Source organism: Geospiza fortis, unplaced genomic scaffold (assembly GCF_000277835.1).
Source record: "Geospiza fortis unplaced genomic scaffold, GeoFor_1.0 scaffold173, whole genome shotgun sequence".
NCBI lineage: Eukaryota > Metazoa > Chordata > Aves > Passeriformes > Thraupidae > Geospiza > Geospiza fortis.
Window position 1 is genome coordinate 3,527,659 of NW_005054334.1, and position 12,194 is coordinate 3,539,852.

At 51.3% G+C, this 12,194-nt stretch overlaps 2 protein-coding genes across 2 annotated transcripts in view; both read right to left on the reverse strand.

Annotated features, from left to right (window-relative positions):
* Positions 1–3,653, reverse strand: part of LOC102036473 (extracellular serine/threonine protein kinase FAM20C-like) — a 5,354-nt gene extending 1,701 nt beyond the window's left edge. The window contains exons 1-6 of the mRNA XM_005421935.3: positions 3,175–3,653; positions 1,532–1,707; positions 1,368–1,446; positions 794–886; positions 492–607; positions 16–196 (exon numbers count right to left, since the gene is read on the reverse strand). Of these exons, the coding sequence (XP_005421992.3) occupies positions 16–196; positions 492–607; positions 794–886; positions 1,368–1,446; positions 1,532–1,707; positions 3,175–3,653 (1,124 nt within the window). The remainder of the gene's footprint in view (positions 1–15; positions 197–491; positions 608–793; positions 887–1,367; positions 1,447–1,531; positions 1,708–3,174) is intronic.
* Positions 3,654–8,311: 4,658 nt separating this feature from the next.
* Positions 8,312–11,399, reverse strand: DNAL4 (dynein axonemal light chain 4). Its single transcript, XM_005421850.2, has 3 exons — positions 11,173–11,399; positions 10,360–10,443; positions 8,312–9,492 (listed from the first exon to the last, which is right to left on the reverse strand). The coding sequence occupies exons 1-3, from the start codon at positions 11,242–11,244 to the stop codon at positions 9,328–9,330; spliced, it is 321 nt and encodes a 106-aa protein (XP_005421907.1). The 5' UTR covers positions 11,245–11,399; the 3' UTR covers positions 8,312–9,327.
* Positions 11,400–12,194: the final 795 nt, after the last annotated feature.

Below are 12,194 nucleotides of genomic sequence, written 5' to 3' on the forward strand. Positions count from 1 at the left end.
CATGCCCCTTCCCACTCAGCCTTCTTGCTCTTGTGGTAGGAGCGGCGCCAGGGGCTGCGCCAGGAGCGGCGCTTGGCCAGGGTCTTGTCGGGGAGCAGGGCAGCCATGGAGCCCTCCAGCTGGTCCGGTTTGCCACACAGGGCGTGCTCCGTGGAGCAGTAGTAGGAGCACTCCCCATAGAAACAGACATTTCCCGCTGGCCAGGGGACAAAACAAAGGTTGACAAAGAGAAGGAAGGCACCCCCAGGCAGAGTGGTCCAGCAAACAGCCAGGGAAGGACACTCCATGCACTCTGGCCATGTGCCACCAGCAAAGCAATGGCAAGGGAGGCTGTGAGGAACAAAGGCCTGTGGCAGGGCACCCGTGGGAGCTGGAACAGTCCCCAGTAGGATAGTTTGTCTGAGTGCAGGGGGAGCCAGGGCAGCAGCAGTCAGCACCGGGTGAGCTCCATCCAGGTGGCCACAGGGGAGGATGAGAGCATGAAAGCTCACCTGGGGAGATGAAGAAAGTCTTGGCCAGTTTCTTGTCTGTGGTGATATCCCGAATTTCCTTTGTTATGTTGACCAAACGACCAGAAACTGGGGGGATTCGCCGGAAATCCAGGATCCTGAAACACAGAACTTGGAACTATTTCTTACTGACCTCAGCTGGTTTTATAACAGCGAGTTATTAAAACTGACAGGAGACACAGGTATCCCTCACAACAGAGGAGCGAGAGGTGGGATGAAGGAGGAGTTTCTCTGGTGCACTGCCAGTGTGGGAGGGCAGGCTTGGATGCAAAGCCTATGCTCACCTGTCCAGGTGGAAGGCTGCAATCTCTGCATTGTGCCGCTCAAAGTCTGAGAAGTAGAAGAAATCAATGGGGGTCTCCTGGTCCCGGGTCTGCCTGGAGAGAGAGGGGACAGTGGGGGCGATCATCATGGGCTGGGTCACTCCAAGCATGGGATTAGTTCCAAACCATCTTGTGTTCCCTTGTGACACTGGAGACACAGCCAAACCCAGTCTCCTCCAGTCACTTCCTGATGGGTGGGTGGCGCCAAGCCCCCAGTCTAGGCTCACTACTCAAGGGATGGGGAAGCCCTCACGGACTGGAGGCTCCTGGATGGTCCTCATGGACCACCTTCTTCTTTCCACCACTGGAGGTCACTACCCCATCACAAGCTGCATCCAGTTTGCAGCAAGCACCGCCAGGGAAGGCAAGGGAAACGGGACCACTCTGCTCGCGTCAGTTTTGGGATGGAGGCGCTGAAGCGAGGCAGCACATGAAGCATTTCTCCATTTCTCCCTCCATGGTCCCCTCTGGCCACTTCTTGCGACCTAACAGGACCGTGTGGGTGAGGTATAGGGTTGTCCCAGACTCTACTCACTTCATGGGCTTGAAGAGGGCCTGCCCATAGTTTGGGAACGTCATGATGAGCTTGAGCTGGGTCCCGCCGGACTTCTGCACTGAAAGGAGGCACATGGGGATGAGGGAGGCGGGCAGCGGGCAGCGGGGCAGGTTGTGGGCAGGGGTGGGGCAGGGAGGTGGTACCCGAGCTGACGATCCTCTGCGTGGCCAGATCCCGGAGCAGCGTGGGCAGCAAGGGGTCCCGGCGGGGGTACAGCTCGTAGCGGTTGATGCCGATGTGGAATTTGAGCCACGTGGGGTAGGTGTCATAGGCCGTCTTCCCTGTCGGGAGGAGCGCCTCGGCTTTACTGCTGCTGACCCTGCAGCCCGACAGCCACCACCACCCCAACAACAATGACAGCTTTTAGTTGGGACAGGATGGCTCCCGTGTCCCCAGGCCCTTCCTGGGAGCCAGTGCATGGAGGGTGAGGTGGGGAGAAAGGCCAGAGCCAGCCCTGGATTGGTTCCAGGTTTCATGGAGGCAGAACTCCCTGCCCAATAGGGCCTCCATGGGGCTCTTGGCACCTGGTAGATCCCACCCAAAGTTGGTGGCCTGGAAGACCCACCAACTTTGGGTGGATTGGACAAAGTGTCTTCCCTCCATCCCCCATGGAAAATCCCTGGGTTGATCCTCTTTCTCTCATCCATGCATTTATTTCCCTGCTGGAACAGATTATCTCATTGTTTTTCCCTAAGGGATTGGCTCCCAGGAGTACAGTCTGCTACATTCCTTCATGTGCTTCCTGGGGACACATGTGTGTACACTGAACAATGGTGGAGAAGCATGGACTTCCCAGCCATCCCCAGCACTGACCTGAGCTCCCATCCTCAACAGCCCATTCCCCTTGAGTGGGTTTCCTCAGGGGGATAACACTAGTGCTTGGGTTAGCACTATCCCTGCCTCTATGCATCCTGGAAATTTGCAGTTTGCTGGCATTCAAGGGAGCCCCTGGGGGTGTCTGCCCCACCTCTGTGCTAGCACACACTGGAACTGCAATGGGACAGTTAGCCCAAGGCATCTATAACACCCAAATCCATGTTTCTCTCTAGGGAAACACAGACTGTGCATTGATTTCATCAAACCAGAACCAAGGTGGTCCTCAGAGATAAGGCAAGTGCCCATTTGTGGAAACCAGCTCTTAAGCCAGCTTTTATTCTCTCCCAATTCTAGCAGGCACCACTTTTGGAAGGTGTGCTTTCTGTAAGGAAGCTGCTATGTGTCACAATGCTAAAGCTTTTAATATCTTCCCTTCTAATTAGAGGTTAGTAGTCCAAAGATAAAAATAGACAGCTGTCAGCAGTGAGCTCACCATACAGCCGAGCCTAACAAGGTCAGGCCATATCCTGCAAAATGCAGGACAGGAATGGTCTCATGGTTAGAGGTAACCTAATTGCAAGCTTTGCATCTCCAACGTCCCGAGAGAGGGGGATAAAAGTGGTTAGAAATCTGGAGTGGGGACTTCCTCGTGTACAGAGAGAGATACTAAGGGCTAGTCTGCATTGGGGAAGGGAAGGAGCTGAGGAGATCACCTAATAGATATCCGTAATACAATGAATAATTCAAGAGTCTCCTTCAGCTTTGCTGCATGCTACAAGCTTATGGGTAGCAGCCCAAAAATTCAGGGCTAGGACAGGATGTGAGATACGAGAAGAGCATGCTCAGTAATGGGGGCCCCTCTAGGGTAGGATGCTGATCTACAGAAGGGAACTACGTTTGGTCCCTGCTGCTTGTTCCCTGAAACCCACATATCCCCCAAATGCAAGCTAGGGCTGAGCTTGCTCCTCACCATTCATCACTCCCACTGCTGCGCAGGCTGAACTTCTCCATGGGGTTGACGACAAACAGCTTGTCTTTCTCTGTCACCTCTGGGACTGGGATGTTGTAAAGAGGATGCTTGAAGAGTTCTGCCAGCTTTGATCCCTTGATCCACCCTGCATTCACCTCTTCATACTGCTCTTGGACCCCTGGCTCTCCAACCCTTTCATGCAGCCCCACTCTCTCTGGCTGGGAACTCTTCTCCAAGGAGCCGTTGCTTCCACTGAAATCCTGAAGGATCCGCAGGCTCAGCTTTTTGAGGCCAGCCAGCATGGGGCTGCCTGACGGGACATCCACAGCTTTTGATGCTTTAGTATTGCAGCCACAGGACCTGTGGGTTGTGGGGAGAGCAAAATCCACCACCAGGTGCACAAGAAGGGCCAAGAACAGAAGAAAGAGAAAGCTGATTTTAAGTTTCCTCTGGAGAAACATTTGCAGCCGCCACCGCATCCTTCCTCACACAAAACACTCAGCAAGGGATGGGCACGAACACAGGGTTAAAAATGTTGGTGTGGCTGCAGCCTCTGTGCAAAAATAGGAGAGAGGTTTCCTGGATTCAGAGCATCCCAGCAAAAGACCAACTGGTGCACGGGCAGAGTGGCAGGAAAGATCTGTCACCACAGCACCTCACAGTGTGACACCACCAGGATGGGACAGGAGGTTGTAGCAGGGTTTATCAGCACTGATAAGGGTCAAGCTGGCATTGCCAAGGTTAGAGTGAACGGGGCAAGTTCCAAATCAATAGCTGCAGTGCTGGCTCAGGGACAGCAATGGCTGCAGATGACTCCTCACTGTCCTGTCTTTCTGCGCTGTCACCTGCACAGGGCTGCAGAACATTTCTTTGAATACAGGGCATTAAAATGGTTCTGCCCCTCTGCAGCACACACCCTGCCAAGCACTATGTAGTCCCATTCCCCATGTTCATCACAGCTGCACTCTCAGAATCCAGAAATTTTTCCCATTGCTTGGCCATATCAATTTTATCACCCTCCCTCATCCATTGAAAATCAGTTGTACGCAAGCCCCCTTTCAAAAATCACTCAAACTGGATAAAATGAAGGGGATGTAAGAATCGACATTGCTGCAAGGGGAAATGCTGGGCTGACAGTGTAAGGAAGGGCTGCCAGGTGAGTTTCAGGCCTAAGGATGTTCCCAGGGCCCCTAAAGCAGGTAGGGGAGGCAGGCAAGCAGGAGTGGGGATACTGCCTTGTGCATTGGCACAGAGGGGCAGTGGGACCCACCAAATGCTGGGGTGATCTGGCAGCTTGTGAAAGGGAAGAGCATTTCTTTTTACAAGAAATTCACTTTTGCAGAGACACCCAGGGACACAGAGCTGGGATGCGTGCACAAAAATGGTTCATGACTTTGATAAGGGACAGACAAGCGCAGGACCACCTGCAATAAGTCTGGGGGCTGTGCTACAGTCTGGCACAATGTTTATTTCCTCTTTGCTCTTCCAAAGGATGCAGAAGGCACGTGAAATCCCGTACATCATGTAGTTCTTCCTTGTCGCGAGATGCACCGGCAGCCAGCTTGGAAATGCTCACTCTCAGCCAGGGAGGGTACGATGATCAGTGGGCTATTCTGGAGACCCCCTCCTCTGCTGCCATGCCTGCGCTGCCCTCTCCGCACGGCGCTGTGCCGTCCCCTCCCAGGCGGCGCGCTGGGAACGCGCTGTCCCCGGTGTTCCTGGCTCGCGTGTCCCACGGCGCGACAGTTGCCTGGAAACCGCCTCCGGCTGACACCATCGCCGCCCCAGATTCAGCCGGCCCCGCGTTCCCCAGCCTTCTGCTGGCAAGATGGCCGAGGAGAGCCGGGGCAAGCGAGGAGGAGGAGAGCTTCCCAGCCCGGCTGGCGAGCTCGAAGCCCCGCAGAAGGAGCTGGTGGAGCGGAGCAGATGGCTTCCATGCGTGGAGGAACACAGCGTCTTGCTCCGGGAAGTTTGCTGAATTCAGTCCGGACACACGTTTCAGACAGAAGGCCCCTAGGAGGGGCTGTAGCTGGAACAGGGGATCATTAGGTCACGGCTCAGAAAAACAGCAACCAACCAACCAACCAAAACACCAACTCCCTGTACTAACTGATCGCATCAAAGGAGCTGGGCTCGGCTCCCGGAGCAGGGCCACAGGTTTCAGTAATCTAGAGCCAGCCCTAAAGAGAGGGAGACCTCCTCATTCCAGTGCCCCAAACCAGCTCCAGATTGGGCTGGAGGGGATAGAAACGTCCTTCTCATGTCCTGGAGTCAGATGAGCATAGGGACCCTATGGGCTGAAGCCACCCTAATGACTGTTAGTCCCATTCCCAGATAATGAAACTTGCAATCCTACCTCCTCACCCTGATTTAACATCCCACTGCAAAGCAAAGGCAGGGGGCTTAGGTGAGGCATTTGCCACCCTTAGCACTTGAATGCTGGCATTAAATATTAACCAAAAGATTTTTCAGCGAGTCAGACGTGAGCCTGCAGCAACAGAGAAGAGCTGGAGACCTTCAAAGTCTGCCCTGATCACCTGACTTGTTGCCATGACATCATCATAGAGACAGGGCTGAATTTGCACCTCTTTCTTCTCATCTCCCCCCTCCAGCTCTTCCTCCATCTTCCCAGCAGGTTCAAGTCACCCTTGGGGCGGAGGAGGAGCCCTACATCCGAGGACATTTTCATTGCTGGCTCCAAATCAGGACTCATCAGCAGCTGATAATGATGTTCCCATCTCCCCTCAGCAGGGAGGGATGAAGTCATGAGGCACAGCCTCTGAGCCACTATCACAGCTTTAGGGGACGGGTGGATAGAAAGAGTCATTTTGGCTGCCACCCATCCATCACCCTGCGTTTTTCATCTCATTTTCTACATCTGACTCAGCCTGATGCTTTGACGGGAAATGGCAGCAATATGCAGGGGGGCAAGAAATGAGAGGGAAACAATAGCAAGAAAACTGTTGCCAACTTTCCCAGCTTTCCACTGAAAATCCATAAGGAAAAATCCTCCAGCAACTGAGAGCAGTTTTATAGTAAAAAGTAGAGAGGCCTTAGAGGCTCCAAAGCCTCATAGAATCATAGTTTGGGTTGGAAGGGACCTTTAGGGGTCACCCAGTCCAAAGTCCTTGCAACGACCAGGGACACCTTGAACTAGATTGAATTGCTCAGAGCCTCATCCAACCTATCCCTGAATGCTTCCAGGGGTGGGGCACCCACCACCTCCCTAGGCAACCTGTCCCAGCGTTTCACCACCCTCATTCTAAAAGATGTCTTCCCTTCCCTGTATCCAATCTCGAAGAAAGCTCTTTTAGTTTAAAACTTCTAACCTTTGTCCTATCACAACAGCCGTGCCAAAAAGTCCCTCTCCAGCTTTCCTGTTGACATCCTTTAGGTACTGGTATAAGGTCTCTCCAGAGCCTTCTCTTCTCCAGGCTGAACAACTCCAACCCTCTCAGCCTGTCTTCATCACAAAGGTGCTTCAGCCCTCTGATCATCTTCGTGGCCTTCTTTGGACTGGATCCAGCAGGTTCATCAGCCACAGAGGGGTCTCTTGTGGGAAAATAGAGGACAAGGTTCCATCTCTAATCCATAAACCTTACTCCTGTGAAAATTACAGGTATGCCCAAAGATGTTCCAGCTCCATGGCAAAAGGAGGGTGAAAGTCTTTTTTCTAATGCGCAGGGGCCAGCAAAGCATGGTTCAACGTGCAACAAGCAGGACAATGGATCTGATTGAAAACTTTCCTCAGGGCAGGGGCTCTAACACACAGCCACATTTTGGGAGGCGGAGGCTTGTGCTTTCAGGTACAATGCCCATGACAGGAATGCAAATCAGCTAACAAGGGTTTCCTCAAGGTGACTTCCTGTAGGAAAGCTGTTACCGTTATGAATAAAAATAGCCTGCCACTCTCCTGTGAGCCACCTTGCACTTACCTGGTGAGAATGGCAGTGTGGGAGCTGACTTGCTGCACATTCACACCTAGCTCACCTCAATCTGTTTGCACGCTTTGAGGCTTTGAGAAGGCTGGGGAGCACTCACCCTTCCCTTGTTGCCAACGCAGGTCACAGAGACATCAGCTTTGATCAGCTGGTGGCCAAGAAGATAAACAGGCAGCAAGTCCAAGAGACTGTGTGCTGATGTCAGCAGCTCCCTGTGGTCATCTGCAGGTCACCACGACCCTGCAGAGATGCCCATGACCAGCGTGCCTGTGCATATGCACAGAGCAGTTAATTATTCATTAGCGTGAAAGAGGCACAATTAAAGTGACCATGGAATGGCTGAAGGGATCATCCCACTCCAGCATGGGGCATTTCAAAGACTTCACCTCTTGATCTGAGTTTAGAAAAGATAGAAAGTTGCAGAAGAGGAAATAATCTTTTCCACCTGCCGGCTGCAGAAAGTGTTGTCAATAGCACTATCTTCACATAAAGGCAGCCAGCTGGAGGGACACAGAGCAACTGCACGATGAGACAGCTCAGAGGATTTGGGCTCTTCCACACAGCACAGCAATCCTGATCATGGGGCAGGAATCATAGTACCAACCTACCCTGGCCCAGCCAAGCATAGATGGTCCAAATCTGAAATAATTCTTAGTTGTCTTCATATTACTCTGGTTCCTGGCTCCCTGACACAAGGAAATTGAGAAAGGACATCTCTAGCATAACACTTGAGGTTCAGAAAAAAGAACAAAAGGAATTGTAAGACCAGAACAAAAGTACTTGTTGATCCACCACAGGCAATAATGCAGAAAGATTCTTCAGACTTAACTATGGACTAGAGGTGTCAGCTGGCAACATTCTGAGAGGAAATCTGAAAATTAAGGAAGCTACAAATATAAGACTCCAAAGGTCAGAGCTGAGGCAGCAGACACAGTTACATTCCCTTGCTGCTGCTGCTGCTACTTAAGACAGCTGCCTGTAAACAGGACAGAGGGATGTGGCCAGCAGCACCACAGGCCTGGCAACCCTCCTCACCATGGTGGCTTGCACTGGTAAAAGGAACTGAACAGGGAGGATGAGAGTCACACAGGAAACCAGCAGGATGGAACTCTGTCACTGGCCTCTGCCTGTGCTACACCATGGCTTACTCATTTCCACATTTCTTGGACTACTTTGCCTACATAAACGCACGCAAAGACATTTTACTAAACTTTTATTGTAAAAACACAGTTCCCCAGGTTTTATAAATACGCCATACATATAACATAGTTACGCTCGTTTGATCCTCCAACACCAACAGCTTTCAAAAATCAAACAGGCTAAAAGAATGCAAGTCCAGAAAGACATTAGGTTTCTGATGACCAAGTTATATTTCACATGGAGCCTCCTTTCTCTGTCAGCCTCCAAACAAGATGCTGAAAGTACACAGCACTTGCAACGCCCCCAGGAACTGACAGGGAGGCATCTGAGCCTTAAAAAGAGCTCTCACCCACTCCCCAGGCATCGTCAGCCGCCTGTGTTTTCATGCTGTTTCAGTGTGCTGTGGGTGAGAAAGGAGGGGGCAGTTTGCATAGCAACCTCCTACAGCCCGGCAGCTCAGCTGTTGTACCCTCCCAAAACAGCAGGGAAGGGCAAGCTGGGACTGCTTCCCTGTGGCTCACACCTCCACAGACAGCCTGAAGGGAGACCCTTGGTGCTGTCAGATCTACACAGACATCTCAGAAGAAAGGAAGAATGTACAAGCAGCATCCAGAGAGGGGAAAGACAGGTGCTGGTCAGAGCCATACTGCATGGTAGCAGAGAAAGCAGAGGAGAGAGGAAAACTATGTGGAATAAAGGGGAGTTAAAAAAAAAACATAGGGCTAGATGGCACCTTCTTGCTTTTGCTTTCCCCTGCTAGTGCTGCTGTGCAGTGTGTTGTGAGATTACCTATTCCTCACTTCCCTGCTGCTCCAGCTCAAACACCAAGGAAAGAGCCAGACGGATGAGAAATCCCACAAGCAAGGACAGGACAGTTTAGCAAGATTATACACACACGCACACACGCACGCGCCAACTTTATGTATCCCACAGAACTGTTACATCAGTATGAAAAAAAGAAATCTTGACATTTAAGTATTAAAAATAAAGCCCCACCTCCAGATCATACAAAACTTGTCAAAAGCAGGACGAAATCTCTTGTATTCAAGCAAGTCTGGGACCTGGCCAGGGGTCAGGAGCACTTCCAGACGCACACGGCCAGGCTGCCACCAAAGAACATGTACAGCAGGTTCTTCACCTCGTGTGTAATCTCAAAGCCAAAACCTTCCCCAATCACCACATGCCAGGAGGACCCAAATCTCTTGTCCATGGTCTCTTTGATCATCTTGGCAGCGCTCTGGAGAATATTAAGGAAGATAGCATAGGGTAAGACAAAGCAACCAGAGAGGTTTTATGCAAACATCCCCCTAATCTTCTCAAGCCATGGGCAACAAGTATAGCAGCTGCACCACAGGACTTGGGAGCTCCCCAGAGGCAAACCCAAGGGTAGAACTGGTCTCAGCAGCCTCCAGCCCAGCAGCTAGAACTGCATCACTTCTGTAGTTCACACAGTCTGAAGCAAGAGCTCTGCTTCAGATGCTGCTGGAGTTATACTGGTTGCGGTGACCATGAGAGCAGATTCAGGTCACTAAGCTGCAGCTATTTTTACAGGAGTCCATTTTTTTTCTCCAGCTAATTACCAAAACACTGAAAGTAGGCTGACTTTTAAAAGGCTTGCTTCTCCCAGATCACACCCTGCTTGATCCTAAAAAAGGCAAGAGGAAAATTTTTCAGTGACAGGTGGTGCCCTGCCCATGAAGCAAGGTATGTATTCCCTTGATCGTTGGTCCTAAAGCCAAGAGGGAATACTTAACAGACTTTCATGTACTCATCCCCAAAACAAGAGACCCCAAGCAGTTCTGAACCAAGCCCTCAGGACACAGGGCATTTTATGAACAGAGTGGAAGCATGTCTCAGGAAGTCAAGACAAGCAAGGAGGTAAGGTCTGGGAGCCAGCACCACTACCCATCTCTGCAAAGTGCTTTTATAGATCTTGCAGAGCAAGGGAACTGAATCTGAGATCTAGCCAAGCTCTTCGCCTCCTCGTACCCTAGCTCAGTGCAGAGAGTAACAGGATGCCATGACCTGACTCTGCTCTGCCCTACACCCCGATGCCTGCTCCTGTGGCATCAGCAGGGAGCCCGTTCTGGGAGGTGGCTGGTACCTCATTGTTGGTGGCATGCTTCTCACACGCCGTGACGCACAGCTCCATGGTCTCCACGCGCATCTCCTCCGGCATGTCCGAGTGCTGCCAAGGGCAATCAGACAGACACACACACAGCTGAGCACAACAATCAGAGCTGCACACACACAGCAGTAAGTTGCTCTAACTTCTGGTTCTGGTTCTATAAGAGCTGCATACACAACAACAGTAAGTTGCTCTAACTTCTGCACTGGCTCTGCTGGGAGCTTAGATGGAGTAAATCTGAAAAGGCTTATTGCACTATAAGTGAACCATTCCTCCAGCCAATGAAGAATTCTTCTCGACCTGCATGAAAACTAGCACTGTGTAAGCACAGCTTAAAGAAGGAAATCAAGACAAGGGGAAGCACACTAACACTGTTTCCACCACAGTCCTTAATTATTGCTATATGAGTAACAAAGAAATCTAAATTACACAGCCTTTTCTTCTGCTGCTGCTGGCTAGCAAGATCTTTTGCTCCAGCTTCTCCAGGACAAAAAGCAAGCTGTATCCAAAACACAAGAGAGGGCTCTGAAGGCAGTGTGCTCTCAATCTGTTTGATGGATCACTTTGCCCCAGGCTTCCTCTGGCTGTCATGAGGAACACTGAAGCTATTAGATTTCCCCAGGAGAGATCAAGGACAGGGACAAAGCAGCAGTGACAACCAGGATCTCTCCACAGGACCAGCACTACATGTTCTCACAGTAGCTATGCAGCAGGAGAAGGGCAGCAAGAATGAAGGCAGATTTTCCTATCTCTGACACTGGTAAATGTGTAATCCATCTCCCTCCATACCCTAATCAGAGGAAAACTGTGAAGCCTTTTATAATCAGCCTCGTCCTTTTTTTCCTCCTCAGCTTCTTCCATGGTCCTTCCACAGAGACTCCAGGAAGGGGCAGAGGGGCTACCAGGAGTTCAGCAAAGTGCTGTGGCACAGCCAGCTGAGAGGAACAGGGCTCTGTGTTCCTCCCTTCAGCAGGAGGAGTCGCTTCTTGGCCTAGAGGACACTGCTTCAACAAAAACAAACACGGGCAAGAGACAGATGGCTTTCAATTAAAACACAAGGCAAATGAAACTGTTACGAGAACATCATGCTATCTCACCGCTTGCCATTTCCTCAACAGCACCTTCACACACCCCTGAGAGTCTCAGCTCATAGACCATTAATGCAAACAAATTATTAAACTGTATCTTTTTCCATAAGTGAGGAGCACAGCGCTTCCCAGAAGCACCAGTGGAGCTTGAGGGAAGAGCTGAGCCAAGGTACAGCTTTCAGGAGAGGACAAGAGAACAATATATCAGCTGCTACCACTCTTGATTAATTCCAGAAGGATTTCCCAGGACACTATTATCTGCAGTAGTTTCAAACTGCACATGACAAGAGAAGGGTAGGAGTATTTTAGGCACAGAATCTGCGCACTCGTCTGGACGGAAATGTTTAACAGGAACATCTTGGTCTCGTTTGTGCACTTGCTCCTCAGATCCCCGAGCATGTGTCAGCTAGGGAGGGCCATATGGGAAAACTGGACGTGTCTCAGGGCCTCATTACCCGCCTGCCTCCACCCGGGCAATGCAGAGGCACAGCACTGACCGAGAGATTCAGAGCCTTTCACCGCCGTCCTCCCTCTGGTTCTTTCCCCCACAACAAAGCATCTTCCTCTCCTACCCAGGGGAGCAAGGGCGAGTTCATATTAAAGGAAACCAAGCACGGTGCCAGGCAACACACCAATCGTGTACGCCACGTACACAGAGCTGTTGGCTAAAGCACCGAATCAGACCACCAGCCGTCACACGGGGGCCGTGGCACCCAAACCCCG

Coding starts and splice junctions, on each gene's coding strand:
- DNAL4 (XM_005421850.2), bottom strand. CDS start 11,244: ATGGAAGAAGCTGAGGAGGAAAAAAAGGACGAGGCTGATTATAAAAGG. Junction 10,444..11,172: donor ACAGTTTTCCTCTGATTAGG/GTATGGAGGGAG, acceptor TGCCCTTGGCAG/CACTCGGACATGCCGGAGGA. Junction 9,493..10,359: donor AGCATGCCACCAACAATGAG/GTACCAGCCACC, acceptor AATATTCTCCAG/AGCGCTGCCAAGATGATCAA.